Here is a 16,097-nt window from a genome sequence, read left to right as displayed (position 1 = left end):
TGATAGTCCAGAAGATACTTTTTTTTGTTACTTTTGCATCTTGTGGCATTGGCAATTGTTGTTGCCGATCTGGAAACATGACTTGCAATATACTTGATCTGAAACCGAACACGCGCACTTGAAAAAAGAAAAGTAAGAATCGCCCGAACAGTGAGGTGTCACTGAGTTGACGAAGTGCGCAAGCCATTAAATCTAGAGAAGGCAATATCCTTTATGGCTGTACAGTACTATTTAAGGCGAGTGAAGATGCCGTAAAGCTATGTTGTGATAAATAATGTCATAATTCTATTAGTATTTAGGGTGTAGCCAATGATTTGTTCCTAAACCTTAGATTCACCATATTAAGATATATGACCCTCTATGTGTCATCTTCTGTCATATTATATGAAACGCCATATCACATCGAATAAGCATTTTTAATGAAGAACCCACGGGTCAATTTGATGTTTGGCCACGGCTGTTTTTCATACTTTTTTTTGTCAGATGGCAAGTAACGGAGTTTGTTTTCGTCCATCTGTCGTTAGTAATTTTGAGATTTTTTATATATAAAATAAATAAATGAAGCACGCAGGGCCAACGACTTTTAATATGTTGTATATTTATTATACGTGTAGTGTATGATAAGGAAGATAGTCTCTAACATCTTAAAATTAGAAAATAAAACTACTTAATTTTATGTTTTTTTTTCTACGAGTTCTTATATGGCATTTATTTTAGAGGTTCTACGGATGCTTCTCTTTTTTTTCCATTATGCCATAGTTTTATACGCACATACTTCAATCGAAATAAAGTCCACGTTATGTGCGGATGTAGTTGTATCTGATTTTTGACGGCTGGCTCAATACATATATTTTTGTGTTATTTATTTACAAACTTTTATTAATTCTTTACAATGAACTGCCATACAAAAGCATTTCAACAAGAGTGTGGTCACACTTCGAAAGGGTCTGGAACACAAATGCTGAACAAACACATCTGTCAATAGCACGTTGGGAGTATTACATTCTAAAAGATTGCTTTGTGCACGAAATGCGAAACAGAAACTTAAGCACCAGCAAAGTAGCAACAGTGTGACACCTCGAACATTTAGCAAGTTACACAAACGATGAGAGTTGGCCTAGGAATGAAGAAACGTTATTGCAATCAACCATGTGGCTAGGTAGTGTATTCCAATCGGATGCTGTTTGCGAAAAAAAAAGAACATTTCTAGATGTCGACTCGATAGTGGAGTTCAAGGATCGTTTTTGTGTAAGCAAATATTGTTTACGTTTTGGCTGAAATCCAAAATACTTTCATGGTCGAACACCAGATTTAACGAACTAAAATCAAATAAAAGACTGGCTTTCAGTTAAATACATTAATAACTGCGATAACTTACAGGGTCGTTTTTGCAGCAGAAATGAGGACAATTGTTCTATTGGCCGTGGTCGCATTGGGAGGTGTGTCACTGATCATGGGAGACGCTAATCACCGCCACAATTATGGAGTTTCGTTTGAAGACGGTAGTACACAATTTTTATTCTCTTCGAAATGTTCTTCGGGCGATTTAATGTGTCAAATCGTTAGTTATTTAAATCACATTTAAATTATTATAGTCCCTAATTTAATTATCATTTCACATATTATTTAATTTAATTATCTATTACAGTACCTTCAGGACCTAAATGCACTCTTTGCGTAATACCTGGGACGAAAATTTGTAGTTGGAATACGAAAAATATCAGCCAGATCTATAAACCAAATAAGGAAAATTGAAACAACAAATAAAAATCGCTCGTAAGGTTTAAAAACATTATAGACTATTGTGATGGGTATCAATCTGTATATTATTCGGTGCTTAGAACACTGGTGGTACAATCATGTTAAAACCGACGCACCCTTTGTACTTAGCAAACTCGTCCTTTTTTGACTAATTTAACTTTATAATTTAAACCCAAAAAAAATAAAACTAAAACAAAACTTTTATACTTCTTCTCTAAGGTGTTTCGTCCCTCCTGTAAATAAAACTCGCCCAAGTCATATTCGTTCTTTCCCGATTTGTTTTGCTCTTATATACTACGTTACATTGTACGTTGAAAAATACTGTTTTTTTGTGTTAGCCTTACACGACATGTGATTGGGAAAGAAAACCGATACCTTTGGGAACAATGCGAAATATTTGTTTCTCTATTGAGTGAAGTCATAAATCAATGCGAGTGAGGACTGGAAGTGCAATGTAAAGTTACGAACTCCGGGTGTTTCATGAGTCCGCTTGTCACTTCCCCAGGAGCCGATTTTGATGCATGACCACATATCGAGAAAAACAAAAATCAATTAGGCCGGAGGGTAAAAAAAACATCCAAAATCAAAGAGCTTACCTATAATATGTAGAAATTATAAAACCACGTTATTCAATCTCAGCTGATCAATTCTAACAGCGTAGGTTGAGAGCTTAGTGTTAATTTTGCCATATTTTTTTGTTTCATCTGAAAATAGTAGCAGGTAATTTAACTACATAGTGCAGATAATTTTTCACTGTTCACCTCTTTACTTCCTATTTCCAAAGCCAAGCCGCACATGAAATTGGTTTGCTCTGCCATTGATACTTGCACTGTGACAGATACGGGCACTCTGCATGGGAGCAACTTTAAGGTATAGAAATATGATTTTCCTCCCAATACCATACTGGGATCTGGAGAGCGTCATACGACATCTCGTGAAGACACTAAGCTTTTTCAGAATCGAAGATGCCACCGCTAGAGTCACTGAAAGGTTATTATGTTCACGCTTCTATAAGTGTGATTCACTGATCGGCATCCATCTGAGCTAAACACGCGATCTCATTGGCTGATGAGCGATAATAATAGGTTGCAGACGCACCATGCACTGCGCTTAAGTTAACAGTCACGAGGGTCAACAACGGGGTGGTTTTAGAAACAACCCTCGAAAGAGGCTCAAGACTTAGAATAAATCAACTAACCTTTTCCACGTGTTACAGTGTTGTACTTTGGAACCGGTTTCCTACTTCCTTGGTTCGCCCCTACACCCATCAAACTGGCGCGGCGGGCAATCCATAAATGCTGGATGGATGGATGAATGGATGGATGAATCCGGCTGAGCCCTTTGGATCGGGCGGTAGCTTACGCCACCTAGCCATTTTGTGCTATGCTATGAGACGGATACAGCGCTACCTACAGACACTCGAATGCTGATACGAGGTTCTAGGGGCATGGAATAGAACGCCAATGCCAGAGCAAGTCAGCATTAGAAAGCGCGACCAGTTGTTTGGAAAGACATCTGATATATAATATTCCAATTTACACGAACATATTGTGTTTGCTGATTTCACAAGATGCCAAAGAGCTCATATCCACAAAAATAAATATCAGGCGCTGTGTCCGTGATGCTTGAATATAAGCGGTAACAAAGTATTATGCCTGATCATCGAGAGAACATTATACACTCCAAAAATATTTCACCCTAACAAAATAGGCAGAAAACAGACACAGCAACGTTTATTTGCTTTACTGCAACATTACCTTACTGGGTTGACTATTCTGGAAACGCCAACATTTTCTCCGCGACAAAGGGTATCTTTTTTACGTTTTTCTAAAACCTTTGAAGCCATGTCGTCAAAGCATTCCCGGCATTGTATTGCTGTTTCCTGGCACCGTCGTCTTTCTAACGAGCGCATGTTCGTTTCTAGTTGCAAAGGGGATTTTACAACACCTTCCGTGCCACTAAGGGTGCTTCTAAGAAATTCGCAGAACGCGAGAACGTTCCGAAGAGAACATTCAAGACGCAGCACCACAAGCGGTTGTCCCTTTCGCTTCTCCTCCGCTCGCGACGAGGCTCATGACACACGACCTTTTCTGCACCACGCACATCCGAGGGATGCGACAACATTGTGTTGCCGTCATGGAAGTTTTCTCTTTTGTTGAGAATATTTAGACTAAATTAGCGATTGTCCGAGATTGTTTAGCTTGAAATGAACTAGTTAAATTTACATATGTGACGAAACACTGAGGTATATGAGTAGTTATAATGTGATTCTTGATGTATATTAATATTTCAACGCATTCTTTTACCGTTCATTCTGCAGGTACATGCAGGTACCGCAATCAAACAGTCGAAGATATGGACATAATGACATTTAAGTACCCATGTGAACTCTGGCGTTGCAATGTAACAGCAAAAACAATTACAGTTATAGGGTTTGTAATTTATATTCTCACTGTTTGCAGGAAGCCATCGGGCAATACCGCAGCTGTTAATTTATTATAATGCGCGTGCATGTCTAATTTTTATATCTTGATTAAATTGACGGCTGGTGTTGTTGTAATACGTTAATCGTTTCGAAGATGTCAATATCAACAAAGATGTGACAATGGCTAGAAAAAAAAGATAACCCTTTTTTCCTCCTGAATTTTGTTGCATCAGCAAGACCTCTCTATAATCACGTTCAGGTTACCAAAAAAAAAAAAACAAAAAAAAAAACGCTGATTTGCTGGAACCAGCACTAGCATATACGTTTTTGTTGCAATAAATATAAACAATTTAATTAAATTGAATTCTCATAACGGATATAGATGTTTACACATTGCTTACCTTTTAATGCCAATGCATTACCATGGAGCACAGCCGACGTTGGCTGTTATCGCGAAAAACGGGCATCTAGAAAAACAGCAGTTAAAATGGCTGCGACGCGTTCCATTGGCTGTCACGCGTTTTATCAGAAGCTTCGTCCCGGAAGTCAGCGCCGCACCCAAGGTCAAAGCGGAGTCGCCTAAAAAATAGAACACAAAGAAAAGCACAGCAACGCAGATGCACCGTCATGGAAGGCGTGGAGCCGGCGGATTTTACCGCACATGCGCAGTGGGGGAGTGTGATGTCACCGCCGGAGCGCCATGTCCGATAGGAAGACGCGGCGCTGTGTTTGTAGGAATCCGCTGCGTGTATGAATGCTTTCGCATTCCATCACGTAAGCAGTTTTAAGTGTTATTCCCTCAAGAAATAAACATTTCTTGTTCTACGGAAATTCATTTTTTTTTTCAGAGGCCTTAACGAATAAATTACATAACTAATCAATTCACGTCTCATAAGCCCTCTTTCACTGGATATCTTAGCTGTGATACGCAGGTGGTAGTTAACGATGATGGAGAAATAAGTTAAATATTTTACCATTCGAAATACATATTTTATCATCAACGGCGTGCCAGAAAACAAATTTTGCAGTCGGTCTTGGAATTAACCACAATATTTCGGTGAACCCAAAAAGTTAAATCAACTTTCTATATAAACGCTCCAACATAAGCACAATAACTAATGTATAAGTAGAATGGTATTTATAAAAAAAAAAAAATTTTGTCAAGGGCTTTGAGTTTGGTGCAGAACCACACCGTACACTCATATTTGTAAAAGTATATTATACAGTAAATTCAAAATTGACATTAATAAATAATAAGGATGTTTATGCATTATTAACAGGAACGCTTAATTCGTAGGGGTGTTTATACCCACTCATATTTACAATACGTTATTTTATCCATGCCCTTTTCTAAATACTATGGGCTATAGAAGATGGTAATTCGGACCAGTTGGTTCAATATCGAGGAGAGGCGCCGAAAAAACACAAGGACGAGAAGAGACGTAAACACTGGCGCCAGCGTTTACGTCTTTTCTTGTCCTTGTGCTTTTTTTGTCGTCTGTCGTCTATCGGGGTTATAGAAGTCCAACATTTAAATACCAAAAGCTGCACTTCACTTTTCGTTAGCTTAGGCAGACTAATCGTTTAGAACTTTTGGCGTCGTGATAAATTCCAGGAAATCATTGCAATCGTTGCACACATTATAGAACTCTAGAAAGTGGGCGAGCTTAAAATGTATACAAAAAACACTCAAACACCGTGAAAGAGAAAGGACAGGCAAACACAGAGGCCACTGTGTTTGTGTGTCCTTTCTTTTTCGCAGTTTCGGTTTATTTGTTTATTTTAAATTGCTTAAGTACCACCAGCTCGTTTGCAGCCTAACCTTATATTCATTAAAATATATATTCGGGTTAGGGTTTAAAAAATATATGTTTCCTTTTATTCCTTTAGGTGCGGTGTCAGAAACTTTGGAAGTTGCGTCCACGTGCACAACCCTCATTACAAATGGCAAGGTTGCTGTCCGGGTCGTCCCATCTGCTAACGTAATTTCGAAGTTAATCGAAGTTACCACTTTTGCGAATAAAATTGTTTTCCTAAAATTTTTACAATCAACTCGCTCCGCTTTCTTATAGGGACATTGACACTCTCTAAATTTTTTTCAATTTCCTGCAAGGCGATTTATTTCAGTGTCAGAAGATTACCCAATCAATATATTGTTACAGTGCCACGTATATTTTTAATAAAGTCACAAAATGCATCTCCTCGATACCGAAACCGAACCTGACTAGGGATGAAGAAAGAACATAAATGAGTATGATACCGGAAATCAAGTAACTGCACAACTTTTTTAAATCAACGTATTTACACTTTGTTGTGGCTTTTAGAAGCCACAGAAATGGATATCACATTTTCTATCCCTTTCAAGTATAGAGTGTGTGTCTTCGATGACCCACGACTTTGATTACCTTTGGTGGTTGTGTCTGAATCATAGAAAACGGTACCTGGCCAAGGAGAAGAGAACGAGTACGACTCAAATCGGCCAGTTCTCGATTGCTGTTTCCGAGCGGAAAGAAAACGAATTTCAAGCCTCAAATTGTGTTACGGGTGGTTGGGCTCTCATATGTCATGTACAAATAAAAAACCTTGAAAGCATAAATACTCCCGTCAGTGTCCCTTTAAGTTCAAACTTCACAACAATTATGATGAATAAAAAGGGTGATCCGATAAAAAATTCACTGGTCCAATAAAGATTTCTTTTAATCTCTGCACTTCTCATTTAAATCAGATGCCAGAGGGGGGGCATGGGGCCCGGGCTCCCCCCCCCCCCCCCCCCGAAATTCTCCATTTTGCACGGCCCTTCTCTCCCCCCTGCCCCCCACACATCATTTTGTTATGGGTTGCCGCCCCCCCCCCCCCCCCAAACAAAATCCTGGCTACGTGCCTGTGTGGAACTAGTGCCTAACGGGCACAAGCTGCTCCAAGTTGCACATGCTCAGAACCAAACCTAGACAAGCTATCGGTCTGCCGAGGACTCGGCAACTGTAAATAATGTATTCCCGAGTACTTATAAGCATTTTTCGCGTTATCCATAAGCTTTGTTTTTCTCTCAATTTGTTGAAAAGTGTGAATAATGGGACTTAAACTTTGCGTTTCATCTCTTGTTTGGACGAAAGCTCTTGCAGAGGTCAACACAAAAATCACAAAAGCAAGAATGGCTCTCATATCGTCCGCGATAGTTAATCTAACACGGCTCTAGGGCTTTTATCGTGATCAACTATTTCGCATAAAAAAAAGCCCAGGCTAATTTATTTCTTCGGGTGCGCAACGGACTGTATCAGGTGCTTCGCTTAAACACATACTTGCCCTCTGAGCAAACCTATCCTCGAACAATCTGATGATCCGGTGGGTCATTAAAGGCCGTGTCACACTGAGGCAACAGTTGGACAACTCTATCCGGCAACACGGGGAAGTCGTGTTGCCGGCGACCCTGTCACATCGAGGCCACAACAACTGTCGGGCAACCCGTTGCTGCCGCCCGGCAACCGTGTTGCCCGATCTGTTGTCCGACAACCCTGTCACACCGCGCTGACGGCGGGGGCAACGCGGGGAACACTCCGCATCTTGATTGTTTACCTTCGTTCGTGTGCGGCGAGGAATCGCTGCAAATGTGACTCTACAAAGTGCTAGTGCGTTCGAAGCACCGGGTATTACCACGGTACGACTTCAACCAGTGACTGTGATTAGAAAACTTGACACGGGGAGTATTTTCCGCTCTTTATCTTATCGAAATGTTCTTCATTCGCTGACAAAGCAGATAGCCCTAACCGAGGAAAGTGACATCGCTGATATATGTTCGGGATTTACGCCCACGTATGAAGTGTTTCTGTCCGGTTCTTTCATGCAATTCCTATTTCTACTGTAAAATTGAGTTAGTACCGGCAGTACCCCAAAGCGTCTTTTGCAGCGTGGTGTTGAGCTGAACTGACTGCTTCAAAACTGCGACACCGACACGATCGGCCTTCATAACAAACGGTGGAATAAATATTTTTCAACGCTGTCTACTTGCCTACCGCCTGCTATATGATCGCTTTATTCTCCAAAAACGTCCTGGGTACTTTGAAAACAAATCAGGTGTCTGGTAGCGGCTGTTTCCAAGTTCCAAGAATCAACAATCAAGATCGGTCGTTTTATGCTTCGATTTTTTAATCTTTGGTTTTCTGGATTTTTTTATTATACTTTATGAGCGGGTGAGTAGGCATGCCATTTTATTTCACTATCAGTAATGTGAGCTGGTCTCTCGGCAGTTCTAGTTTCAAAACCAGTCTTAACGTTCACGACCGTAGCTGTGACCATTTCGAAAATCGCTTTCCGTAACTATATTTTAGCTGCACGCCAGCCCTAATTATTGTTAAATAACGTTTTCCAAGCCTTTATTTGAGTAAGACTTTATTGATAGGGGACTAGCTCTACCATCGAAGCTATCTATGTTGTCGTGTTGCCGGCCCGAAATTCGCTCAGCCAGCGATCAGGGCAACACGCGTTGTCCAACACAAGTTGCTGCTGTTTTTGTTGCCGAAAGCTGTCATACTGAGGCAACATTTTAGTTGTCGTCCATGTTGTCGTGCTGTTGCCGCGATGTGACAGGTTTGTCGGACAACACGGGGAGCGAGCAACAAGTTGCCCGACTGTTGGACAACGTGTTTTGTTGATGTTTCTGTCGTGTTGCCTCAGTGTGACAGGGCCTTAACGGCGCTGTGTTGTCTGTGACGAGCGAGACAAGAGAGGATGGCAGTGCGCCGTTCTGGTGCAAACACAACCGTTGAACCCACGTCCTCTCTTTATTAAAGGGCAGCAATGAAGCTTTTGCACGGCCTGACTTTCGCCAGCGTCATGGTAACCGTATTGCTTGATTGCGGACCTATTTGAAAACGAAAACGTGAGTCTTTTAACCTTGAACACTTTCTGTCTAAAAAAAAAAAATTGTCTTTAAATCGCACAGTCTTAAAGTGGAGGCGAGAGGACATCTGTTCAACATCACGGTAAAACCCGAGGCTGGCTTGAAAATGAATGCAAACAGTTGATGAATAGAACGAAATGGAGGCAAACAACAAAACTCACACACTGTTTATGGTTTTCTTAATGTGTAATGTACATAAAGGGCACATATTTTTAAAAGAAGAAGGATGCGCGTGAAGGGGCGCTGAAGTGAAAAATATAAGTTTATTGATGGATTTTATGATTTTATTTGTAAATATTCCACGAAAAAACTTGCTTCAGCAATATTTACGTCGTTACACGATATTTAAGGAGGGTAGACCTGCCCGGTGCTTATGAAATTAAGCACTTTTTCTTGGCTCTCGTTAGTTGGAGAGATAATTGACGTGTGAAATACTGGTTGCAAAACTGTATGTCCTTGCCGTAATAGTATTTTCATCAACAATAGTTTTGTTTAAGAAACAAAAAATCTAGATAGAGTCGTTACTGTTTTCGAAAATATCCCGATATTACCTTTCCGCTTCGGTTTCAAACTATGACAAGCATGGCTGCCGGTATCTGCGGAGTGATCAACGAGATCAGCTTGTCGAGCTCGTCTATTTTAACGAGTGCAAGTCGTTTTGCCTTCACCGAGGTGTTTAGACGAAGATCAAGTTTGCAGCACATAACTGTCGCAAGCACACGCCTTCGGACGCGCTGTTGACGCTGTGCCGGTGCTTGGGTTCATAGCGGGTGGTAGAGGGCCTAGCGTCCCACTTCAACTATAGGCTGGTCCAAGTCTCCAGGCTCCATCTAAAATGAACCGTAAAATTTGACGCCTGCACGTAGTACTCTAAACTTTTCGTCAAAGATGAATTTCACAGCTCATTTTTTTTTTTTTTTTTGTAAAATTACAAGGCGTAGCTCTCTTTCTGTAAAAAATAAGGACAAAAAACTTGCTAGGGTCTACGGCGGGCAGCGACGTAGACGACAGGGGTCCAGTAGCGGGGTGTGTTTGGCGTTCGTATTGATAGATGGCGCTACCGCGTCTGCATAACGGCGGCGCTTTTGCTGCCAACGGATTTCCCCTGCGTGTCGTCTGCTTTCTTTCGCTGGTCGCCTGCACCCAACGTTACTAGAACACTCAGTTAGGAAACTCGCCGTCGAAACCTGGGCCGCTGGCGTCCACCGAGACCGAGCTAAATACGACAACAGCGCCAATCTTTATCATTTGTCTGTACTATGGTCACCTTGAGCTTTTAGAAAGCATGTTTTTGCGTAAAAATAAACAGAAAAGACTCTTTCTGTGTGAAATTTTTTTGTCTAGTACAAAATAAAGGGCCCGTGATGTTTTTATAATTTTTAGTTTTGCAAGGTTTTGCGGAACAATTAATATTGTTTTTATACAACCATGCCTCAGCGGTGCTTTCAGGTAGCGCGTCCCGACCTAGGTGCATTTTAACTTTGGTAGTCATTCGCGGCGCGTCCGCTGGGGAGACGGGGGTGGCACCCCTGTAACCTCTTCAGCTGTATCTGTTTCGACGACAAAAAGGCCGATTAAAGCCATAATAGAAGTAACGTGCAGTTCCTCGAGTGGCCGCTGCGGGAGAAATGGCGGCGTTGTGTTCGCCATTAGCTCGGTTGTGGATGGCAGATTGGGGGCACTTTTTCAGAGCTGTCTCTATGGCAGTTTCCCAACTGAGTGGTTCTAGTAACGTTGGCTGCACCTTCATACGCTGCTCCCGACGCCATCTATCAATAAGAACGCCAAACACGCCCCGCTGCTGGACTTGGTCGTCTGGGTCGCCGCCCTCCGTAGACCCTGGCAAGCTTCTTGGCCCTGTTTTTTACTAAAAGAGAACTACGTTTTGTAATTCTACAAGAAAAAACCGACCTGTGAAATGCACCTTTGATGAAAAGTTTAGATTGCTACGTGCGGGCGTCGATTTTCACGGTCCATTTTGGATCGAGCCTGGTGATTTGAACCACCCTATGTTGGTTGATCTCGAGCGATTTGCTCCTTTTTGCATGTTGATGCTGAATGAAGATATTGGTTCCCGTAAAAACGGCACTGCTGCTTGGTGAATTGTGCGGACGTTGTGATTGCGACCGGTTTCAACACCGAGAAGATGCCTACAAATGTAAGAATTTGCGAGTGATTTGGCTGAAGGCAATCGCGCTTTCGGCTCAAATCAAGATCGTCCAAGCTTGTTCGTCATTATGCTTCGAAAGAAAAGTAGCTCTCAAGGTTTGCAGTGCACCTGGCCTGGCAAAGCGAATATTTTTAGGTCGCGTTTTAGTTGTGCGTCATGACACTCATCCACCTTGCTCGCGGATGCCACGTTGAAAATAATAGAAACAGAAAAGTTGGAAGGACTACATATTCGTCGACTTTGTTTAGTCTTCTTGGTCGTTTTTACCTGACTTTGACGGACGCTGACAGACGCTTGTATTGGAGCGTGACTTGTGAATGATAAAACGCTAGAACGCCGCTTTCATTGTCGCGTCTCGCAAGCATGGCAGACGTTTTGAGACGGGGGCGGAATAGCAGACGGACGAAGAAGAAAACGGACGCCGACGCGCAGCTTCCATCTCCGCGTCTGCGCATGACAAATGACGATCAACGGTTGTGTGGTAGAGCAGGCAATGTCGGAATCTGTCACAGGTCTGCTCGCACGACTAGCAGGCGGTGCCAGACTTCCAGACGCACCGGATGACGCGAAAGGAAGTACTACACTCGTTAGCCTGTTCGGTCGAGCAGCCAAGTCATTCCAGTAGTAATAGGCGGAGCCACTGATTTGTGGGCGGAGCTTAGAACGGCCCGTGACCTGCACCTAAATTGGGTCTAACGAAGTAAGTATTGCCCCAAACTTTTTGTTTTGTCGTGCAAAGATTGTAGAACAAGATAGCGTCCTACTATACCTTTTAAAAGTTTTTTTTCTTCCATTATAGTGATCTTTTAAAGTGCGCTTGCGGTTTGTATATTCTTTCAATGGTTAACCTTGAGGCTGCTGTGACGAAGAGTGCAGCAGTTCAGGGACTGGAGAAAAACAGGAACCCCTAGCTTCTAAAACTAAGTAATGGTGACGTTAGATGGATGCCGAGTTTTGATTGGCCCCGATTGGAAGACTAGTGTGTAGACCACAAGCCAGCTGGCATTAAGGTCTGTCCAATCATCTTCTAATCAGAGCCAATGAGAGCTCGGTGCTCTGACGTTACCGCAACCCTTGCGGAAGACGCAGACGAACTTGCGTTCCACATAGTCACTGGTAGCTGAAGAAATGGAAGGCGTGGCTTATTATGTTAACTCACGCTTCTTGCTTCGTGATTGGTCCTTCAGTGTTCTTAGCGGAAAATTCCGCAATCTGAATGGCTGAGAAGGGATAATGAGATTTGGGGCACTCGCCACACCTATGGGTTTGTTAAGTTGGCGATGGAAGGTTATTTTGTCCACGCCTTATATATACACCCTCTCTGAAATGTAATTGCCAGAGACGAAGATGCTTCCAATAGTTTTGAGTGTACCGTTTAAAGATGAACTCTCCATGTTTCTCGAAAGGTCAATAAGGTCAACTGCCCCTGAGGACTCACTGTACCTCAATCACCCAGGATTCCCACTAAATTTAGGGAGAATTTAGTGTCGCGTGATGTCACCGATGGCAGGGAAACAACTTGAACATTAAACGGTTACACATAGATGGGACAAGACACCCAGACACAAAGCTGACTATCAACTATTCTTTAGTTTTTCATACTCCTGATCCCTGGGTCTAATCGTCTTTCTCATCCACGCGACCACTACATGTTTATGAGATTTAAATAATTGAATAGCTTTTACTCGAACGTTGATACAACAAGGATGAGTACATCAAAGAAAAAAAAAAAAAAAAAACAAGACATGAGGAAAATTATTTAAATTAAATCAGAACATAAGCTAAGAAAAAAAAAATACCATTCGTTTCCACTACGAGTCATTCGGCCTCAGCACATTGTATAAGTTGCTTTTCTTTGTTGTGAAGGAAGACGAATTACTAAGGCATAGTTGATAGTCAGCTTTTGTCTGTGTGACCCGTCCAGTGTAATCGTTTAGTGTTCAATCTGTTTTCCCCACCATCAGTAACCATCTAAGCTCAAACCGGAAAGTCACATGATGTAGTATCGCGAGGTGTCGCAGTGCCACATTAACACCGTCCGCTAGAAGCAGCGGGACGTAGCTCGGTGAAATTTAAACACGGCCGAGTAGTAACTGTGTACAGCATCTCGGCACAGGTCTAAGATCATTTGCGGAACTCGACATGGAACTGGGGATTTTTTAGTTAATTTCAATGCAACATCGACCCAACACTGGGCGGGATACTTGTATCCTTTGTTCATGTTGCCTAATGGTTCAAATAGAAAGTACGAGACTGTAACAAGAAAATCAAAATTAGGACAAGATTTAATAATCCTATGCTATTGAAGCATGGCGGTGATTTTCTTTGCATCCAGTAATTCCCAAAAGCTTCCTGCAGTGCTTTAATACTTTTTTGAAGGGTGTACATTTATTAGTGACTCAAGACACGTGTTGACCGTTGCAGTGTCTGGAAGGGACCTGTTTAGACTTAAGATCAAAGTTGGTAAGTTGGTTCGCGAGTGTAAAAGGGAGGTTGACCACCTGATACGGGTAATGCCGACGGATGATTTCGGAAGGGTAAGTACGTTTTTCTACTGCTTTGGAACGTGAAACTTTACGCTGCTGTAGAATTTCGATTAAATAATGTGCTACGAAACATCTGGAAAAAACGACGGAAAAAAATTATTTTTATGGTTTTAAGAGGGTCAGGACACGCAAAATATAAATCTGAGATAACTATATTGGCAGAACCCATTCGGTAGTACTACATTTGAGCCATTTTTTTTTTAAATAATACGAAATATTTTTTGGATAAATTCGACTAAATTGCTTTGCTGTACTTTCGAATGTGGATCTGATTCAAGAAATCCACCATGCTTGAAAAGTAAAACGTATCGCATTTGCGAAAATGATTCCCTTACACTCTGTAATAGGGAGTTTTAGGGAACCGTTCTTGCACATCCGATACGCTACGATGGGCCGTCTGTGGTAGTCTTCTATGGTAGCACACGCGCAATTCGTACCAGGGGGGGGGGGGGGCATCATACCGTTTCGCATATGCGAAAATGGTTCCCTAATACTCTGTAATAGGGAGTCTTAGGGAACCGTTCTTGCACATCCGATACGCTACGATGGGCCGTCTGTGGTAGTCTTCTATGGTAGCACACGCGCAGTTCGTACCAGGGGGGGGGCATCATACCGTTTCGCATATGCGAAAATGGTTCCCTAATACTCTGTAATAGGGAGTCTTAGGGAACCGTTCTTGCACATCCGATACGCTACGATGGGCCGTCTGTGGTAGTCTTCTATGGTAGCACACGCGCAGTTCGTACCAGGGGGGGGGGGGCATCATACCGTTTCGCATATGCGAAAATGGTTCCCTAATACTCTGTAATAGGGAGTCTTAGGGAACCGTTCTTGCACATCCGATACGCTACGATGGGCCGTCTGTGGTAGTCTTCTATGGTAGCACACGCGCAGTTCGTACCAGGGGGGGGGGGGGGCATCATACCGTTTCGCATATGCGAAAATGGTTCCCTAATACTCTGTAATAGGGAGTCTTAGGGAACCGTTCTTGCACATCCGATACGCTACGATGGGCCGTCTGTGGTAGTCTTCTATGGTAGCACACGCGCAGTTCGTACCAGGGGGGGGGGCATCATACCGTTTCGCATATGCGAAAATGGTTCCCTAATACTCTGTAATAGGGAGTCTTAGGGAACCGTTCTTGCACATCCGATACGCTACGATGGGCCGTCTGTGGTAGTCTTCTATGGTAGCACACGCGCAGTTCGTACCAGGGGGGGGGGGCATCATACCGTTTCGCATATGCGAAAATGGTTCCCTAATACTCTGTAATAGGGAGTCTTAGGGAACCGTTCTTGCACATCCGATACGCTACGATGGGCCGTCTGTGGTAGTCTTCTATGGTAGCACACGCGCAATTCGTACCAGGGGGGGGGGCATCATACCGTTTCGCATATGCGAAAATGGTTCCCTAATACTCTGTAATAGGGAGTCTTAGGGAACCGTTCTTGCACATCCGATACGCTACGATGGGCCGTCTGTGGTAGTCTTCTATGGTAGCACACGCGCAGTTCGTACCAGGGGGGGGGGGCATCATACCGTTTCGCATATGCGAAAATGGTTCCCTAATACTCTGTAATAGGGAGTCTTAGGGAACCGTTCTTGCACATCCGATACGCTACGATGGGCCGTCTGTGGTAGTCTTCTATGGTAGCACACGCGCAGTTCGTACCAGGGGGGCGGGGGGCATCATACCGTTTCGCATATGCGAAAATGGTTCCCTAATACTCTCTAATAGGGAGTCTTAGGGAACCGTTCTTGCACATCCGATACGCTACGATGGGCCGTCTGTGGTAGTCTTCTATGGTAGCACACGCGCAGTTCGTACCAGGGGGGGGGGGGGGCATCATACCGTTTCGCATATGCGAAAATGGTTCCCTAATACTCTGTAATAGGGAGTCTTAGGGAACCGTTCTTGCACATCCGATACGCTACGATGGGCCGTCTGTGGTAGTCTTCTATGGTAGCACACGCGCAGTTCGTACCAGGGGGGGGGGGCATCATACCGTTTCGCATATGCGAAAATGGTTCCCTAATACTCTGTAATAGGGAGTCTTAGGGAACCGTTCTTGCACATCCGATACGCTACGATGGGCCGTCTGTGGTAGTCTTCTATGGTAGCACACGCGCAGTTCGTACCAGGGGGGGGGGGGCATCATACCGTTTCGCATATGCGAAAATGGTTCCCTAATACTCTGTAATAGGGAGTTTTAGGGAACCGTTCTTGCACATCCGATACGCTACGATGGGCCGTCTGTGGTAGTCTTCTATGGTAGCACACGCGCAGTTCGTACCAGG

The 16,097-nt window shown here is 43.1% G+C and overlaps 1 protein-coding gene across 1 annotated transcript; it reads left to right on the top strand.

The window, feature by feature from the left end:
* Window positions 1-1,399: 1,399 nt before the first annotated feature.
* Window positions 1,400-6,256, top strand: LOC115326520. The gene is made up of 3 exons (XM_040220860.1): window positions 1,400-1,502; window positions 4,082-4,193; window positions 6,077-6,256. The coding sequence occupies exons 1-3, from the start codon at window positions 1,400-1,402 to the stop codon at window positions 6,165-6,167; spliced, it is 306 nt and encodes a 101-aa protein (XP_040076794.1). The 3' UTR covers window positions 6,168-6,256.
* Window positions 6,257-16,097: the final 9,841 nt, after the last annotated feature.

The sequence above is a fragment of the Ixodes scapularis genome, unplaced genomic scaffold (assembly GCF_016920785.2).
Source record: "Ixodes scapularis isolate PalLabHiFi unplaced genomic scaffold, ASM1692078v2 PGA_scaffold6__148_contigs__length_123643588, whole genome shotgun sequence".
NCBI lineage: Eukaryota > Metazoa > Arthropoda > Arachnida > Ixodida > Ixodidae > Ixodes > Ixodes scapularis.
This window is presented reverse-complemented; position numbering and strand designations above follow the sequence as displayed.